The following is a 5,849-nucleotide window of genomic DNA, read 5'->3' as shown; positions in this document are numbered from 1 at the left end:
GCCGCTTCCGTGGAGCGCGTGAACCCGGCGCGTCAACCCGACCCACCCAGAGTGGAAAGGAATCCAACCAGAGGATATTATCTGGTTTTAGCTTAGAGTTAAGGCAATTTTAGTTTTCGAATTACAATGAGTAAGTAATGAGGTGGGAACATCGAAATGGGAATAATCGATGAAAAGCAAGAAAATTAAATCATTTCAGTGTAAATCTCTGAAATGTGCACAGGATGGGCAACGACAGCTGGATTAACTTTCATGACGGCAGCGCCTTTATTGAAACCTTTATTTATCTCTGCACCCTGAGACATTCTATCCTTTATTTTTTCCTCATGTACCCCAGAGGAGCACCATTTTAGAAATCTATTTAAAATTTAATACGTCTATTAATTATTTAAAGACCGAATAATGACTTTAAAATTGTATTTGGTGCATTTAATGACCAGTTTATTTGCATACCCATAGTTTGTATTGCTGTATATATATAGTCTTTAATGTTATGATGTGTTTACTAGATACATCAATTATGTAAAGTTGTGCGAACTTCATCAAGCTCTTTGGATTTCCATTTAATCTCCAGCATATAAGAGGTTTCCATTCAGCAGAGATACAGATCACCAAGCTCTCTCTCTCTCTCTTTAGGCCCTTCCTAATAAATCTCCAAGGCATCATAGGCACCAGGTATATTTGGGCCATCACACAATTTTATTATTTCTTCAACAGTTATCGATCCATCTCACCATTCTCCTGGCACATTCTGCACAGCTTTCATAGCTTCCACAGCTTTCAAGTTAGCCAGATTAGTCGGAACATGATCCGGGTCTGAGTCTATGGTCTGATTCGTGTCAGCACAGTATCTGAAATTCAATCCTGTAAAAAGCTCAGTAAAAAAGTCAAAAGCCTTCATGGAGGCTGCAATATTTCCATTTGATACTTTTCCTGATGTGCAATGACACATTTGCAATGTCAAATAAGATCAAAGAGGCACATTTGAATATTGCACTACATTAAAACCCAATTGTTGTTGTTGTCGTTTTTAATAAGTGCTCGTTGAGGTGTTTGACCTATATTGTAATTTAGTAAATCAATACTCAAGAAATAACAAAGCATTGAACCATAACAGAGTTTTATCCATTACAGTGTTTTCTTTGTCTTATTGCCTTTTTAGGAGTTGATTGTGTTTCATATTATTTTTTTCCCTCTGCCCTCATAATAAACAAAAGACGTCCATAAAGATTAAAAAAGCAACAGACCAATCAAAAGGGCGTGGCACTGCGCGCGCGAGATTGCAGTGGCGCGTGGACGTCACGTGAGCACTCAACTCATGTGACGAGGGTGAAGCTCTGGAGGAACAAAATGGCTGCCACGGGAGACGACGCCGCTGCCATGGACAGCATCTCTCGGGCACCAGTAGCCGCTCCAGCGCCACCGACCCCGGCTGGAAGTTCCGCGAGTCACAGCGAAGAACCGGAGGTTGCAGCGGAAAGCCTGGTGCCACCGCCCAAGAAGACCAGCACGAACAGTGGGTGTTGTTTTGTAGCATCTTCCGTAGCACGAATTGCTAACAACACACAGTGCCTATAGCATGTTGTTATTGTTCATTCTTCCAAGTGCAATTGATCTTTAAAGCTCAATCGATCGTTTTAAATAGTCAAAGCTGGGCTGAAAAAACTTCTTTGTTAATTCTGCTTATTAATGATCTCCTGTTCTCAGGTGATGGTGGTGTGGAGACAGCAGAGGAGGCTGTGGAGCCTGCAGAGCCTGACATTAACGAGCTGTGCAACGATATGTTCGAGAAGATGGCCATCTTCCTTCAAGGAGAACTCACAGGTCCTTAAATAAGTTTTGCCAGCTGTCCTTGCACAGTAGCCCAGCCCCAGCGGCAATGTGTTGATTCTCTTCTTTCATTTATCTCTCCTTGAATTTGTGTCTGTCATGGCTTTCCTATTTCTTGTTTCTCATGACAATCTCATTCCCTAATCAGGCACCTGCGAGGACTACCGTCTATTGGAGAACATGAACAAACTAACTAGTCTCAAATACATGGAAATGAAGGACATCAGCATCAATATCAGTCGTAATCTGCAGGATCTCAACGACAAATGTGAGTTTGATGTATTTACAACCAGCAGCAGATACAACTCCTCCTATTTCTGTGCACCTGAGCTGTATTTATTTGTCCATCGCTTCTTTAAATGCAAACATCCTCTTGGTGTGTGTGTGTGTGTGTGTGTGTGTGTGTGTGTGTGTGTGTGTGTGTGTGTGTGTGTGTGTGTGTGTGTGTGTGTGTGTGTGTGTGTGTGTGTGTGTGTGTGTGTGTGTGTGTGTGTGTGTTTCTCAGATGCCAGCCTGCAGCCCTACCTGGACCAAATCAATCAGATTGAAGAGCAGGTGTCTTCCCTGGAGCAAGCTGCTTACAAACTGGACGCCTACTCCAAGAAACTGGGTAAGAAAAACAAAAGAGTTTTATACAACATTGTATCCAGATCAATCCTCCTGGAAGTCAATTCATACATGACTCAGGCTTTTTGATGACATCATCTGTTCCATTGCTTTATTTACTCCTGTGTTATTGTGAGGAGGGTTGTGTGTATAATAAGGGCTCTATGTTCTATCTGTGTTTTGGTATGTGTACACACAGGCCAATAATAGCTGCATAATGGATCAGCTCAGGTGTCATGAAGTTGACCACCAGATGGCGCTCTGCTACCACAAACAGTTTCTCACTAACCATTTTAAGAGCCAGTAGAGTTTAGACTGCTTGTTTGTTGTCTGATCAAAATAATAAATGAGCCCCTTTCTCTTCTTTTTTTTCTTACAGAAGCCAGATTCAAGAAGCTGGAGAAGCGATGAGATGAGGAAAAGGACTTCTGAGGGCTTGATTCTCGCTCTCTTTTCATTCTGCCTTGCTTTCCCCTCTCCCTGCCAGTGGAGCCAAGAGCGATGGGGAGGATGTGAACCCAGACTGAAACAACAAACAGCCAGGCCCACTTTAACACCTTGAGATGACTCTGGAGGAAGCAGTTGCAGACAGATGAATTAGAGGTTTAGCACTGCGAGGGTCAGACTGTACATGAATATAACCCGATATTTAGCTGCAGTCTTGAAATCATGGCGTACGTGAGGTGAACGTTGTTTTGCACATCGAAAAACTACCGGGTTGCCTAGTTACCGGTCCATGTAGATTGGGTGATGGAGTCTCTATGTACGATTAACCTCAACCACAAAGCACCACACATGTAGAGATATCTATATCTAAACATAGGTAGGTATCTGACACCATGAAGCATGTTTGTAATCTCCTGGACCCTGTTTAAGGGTTAATGAGGCAACAACAGTGACAGATAAGAGGTCCATTTAGAATGAGATACTGTTATAATTCATTCATACCCAAGATTTGATCTGCGAATAAAATAGAGTTAATCATGTACATGTTGCACAATCAAAACCAGTCCATCTCTGCGCACACACACACACACACACACACACACACACACACACACACACACACACACACACACACACACACACACAAACAAGTTATCAAGAGTTTGCACCTGGAGAAAGTCATGCAGCTTCTTGGGTTTCCAGTTTCAAATCATGTTAACACTTTGAAGGAAGTCTTTGGTATTTATATGAATGAATTATTGTATGCTATGTGTGCAATTGTTGTATTAACACTGTCGATTTGAGTGTTTTAAATAAACCACAATGTCTTTATCACTGTATGACTGATGGCTGCTTTGCTGACCTGCTGACAGTAGATGGCAGACCTGCATCACGCCAAGCTCTTGCCAAATGCTCTGCCAAATGCTCTTGGAAATAATGTGTAATATTGTCGACTTCACCCAGAGTAGAATGTTTAATTTTCAACCTTGTCAAGAAATAAAACCTTAAGGAAGACAGAGAGACCGGTCGAGGTCAAGAAACATTTCATAACTCAAAGGAAAGAGTGAAAGGGTGACTAAAGATGTGTGTGATGCTCCCAGGCTCTGCAGTTTCCGCCTCTTGTCTTGGCTGCACTAGAGCAGAACCCCACAACTCCTTTGCTCCAGGCAACAGATTATCTAAAGTGATAGGACCTCCTCCATGTGTACGGGTCTGTGTGTGTCTGTGCATGCACATGTATGTGTGTGTTTGTGAGAGACCTAATCTAAAACAGGTCTCTGTCATTAGTCCAGTTGAGGCCCCGGCACAGAGGGAGCTCATTATTCATACTGTAACATTATTTACTATTGCACTGTGATCCTTCCATCTCTCCCTTCCCCTGCCTCTTTCCAGGGCCCTGGGGCATAAGTCCAACTCCCCTGTTTTATCCTCTCCCATAGGCTCTCCAAACAGGTCTATTAAATGATTTGGGCTGTTTTCTGAGAGCTAAGTGAGTGCCAGTGGTCAGTCAAGCGTGAGGTTCACGTAGCTGGAGAAGGTAATATTATAGTTTAGCCTTTAGCCTCATATTCAGCCGTTTGAATAACACACAATCTTGGGATCAGCGCACAATTACAATACAGTTCAAGTGTGGAAAATGGATAAGTTATAGACAAGAAAGACTTTTTTATCTGCATCCAGAGTCTCAGTGGTACTAAACTTTGACACAGTGGTCGTCCCAGTTTAATCTCCCTCCATCTTCCTTTACCTCAGCTAATCAGGATTCTCATCCTAACAAACATCTGTTATTCTAAAGTCTCCAGGGAGCTGAGACGAGACTGGAGAAATATACTGCACGTCAAACTGGACAGTGTCCACTTCTGTTGATCTATGAAGGAATGATCTTCATCACAACGGAGCTTCTTTATCTTCTTTGCAGACATTTCCACTTGAGGAAAAGTGTTCCCACATGCGATCCTGTGTGCAAGTGTAACCAAGGGAGACTGATGCATCATACAGCTTCACAGTGGGAATAAATGAGGGAATGTGGGACGGTTTCATGGTTTTGATAAATGAAAAAAGAACTGTGTGCCACTGATTGGGATCATTCACTTGTGTGTGTGTGTGTGTGTGTGTGTGTGTGTGTGTGTGTGTGTCTGTATTGTACTGTATGCTGCAGTGTAGCCGCTGAGTGAATTGATTAAATGGTGACTATACAGTAAACAGCAAGTAAATATGAATGATTATTGTTGCTTGGAGGCATCGGAACATTCCATTATAGAGAAGCCCTGTTGAAATATTCCGCTCACGTGGATTCTGTTTTCACGTACCTGTGTTAATGATTGTTTATGTCATAGTTAAGTGACTGAGAGAGGGACACAGCAGTCTGAAAATGTTTTGTCAGCTCTTCCTTGTCGAGAGTTACAGTATATTCCTTTACTTTATCAACGTGGATCTCTTAGCTGCACTGTGTGACCCACCAACTCTTGTTAACTCATTAATAGTGAGGGAACATATGCTTTCCCTCTGCTCCACAGAGCTGCAGGCCATGTTTATTACTAAACAAGAAACTCCCTTCTCTCCAGGTTCTGTTTCTGTTTTGCCGATTTCTCATTTCTGTTCCATATTTGTGATTCCCAGGCTTGAAATCAGCCGTGCCTGCAGAAAATATTTCAACAGGGCCCAGTGAATACCTTGGCGTGATACATAAAAAAGGCTGTACAAAAGTCAAGGCAGTATATTAGAGTGTGTAATAAATGGCATGTTGTTAGTACCTTGGTTGCTGTTGAGAATATCACACAAATAAACCTGGGGTGTGGGTTGCTTAAACATAATAATTGAATCGTTGCCTTGAATTGGCAGGGTCCAGTACCTCACGGTGTGCATGGGGATGTTTCACAGCAGGGGGTATAGAACAGCGAGTCCTCTGCAAATATGATCTAAGAAATATCTTGCAAACCACATTCTGGTTCCAGCATGTTCTACTA

General features: G+C 42.4%; 1 protein-coding gene across 1 annotated transcript; it reads left to right on the top strand.

The window, feature by feature from the left end:
* The first annotated feature begins 1,312 nt into the window (after positions 1–1,312).
* bloc1s2 (biogenesis of lysosomal organelles complex-1, subunit 2) lies at positions 1,313–3,722 on the top strand. The gene is made up of 5 exons (XM_076152787.1): positions 1,313–1,516; positions 1,708–1,824; positions 1,979–2,098; positions 2,336–2,440; positions 2,816–3,722. Exons 1-5 carry the CDS (start codon positions 1,351–1,353, stop codon positions 2,845–2,847), a joined length of 540 nt encoding a protein of 179 aa, XP_076008902.1. The 5' UTR covers positions 1,313–1,350; the 3' UTR covers positions 2,848–3,722.
* Positions 3,723–5,849: the final 2,127 nt, after the last annotated feature.

Source organism: Genypterus blacodes, unplaced genomic scaffold, assembly GCF_046128005.1.
Source record: "Genypterus blacodes isolate CSIRO-AG114 ecotype Tasmania unplaced genomic scaffold, CSIRO-AGI_Gbla_v1 ptg000058l_1, whole genome shotgun sequence".
Classification (NCBI taxonomy): Eukaryota; Metazoa; Chordata; class Actinopteri; order Ophidiiformes; family Ophidiidae; genus Genypterus; species Genypterus blacodes.
This window is presented reverse-complemented; position numbering and strand designations above follow the sequence as displayed.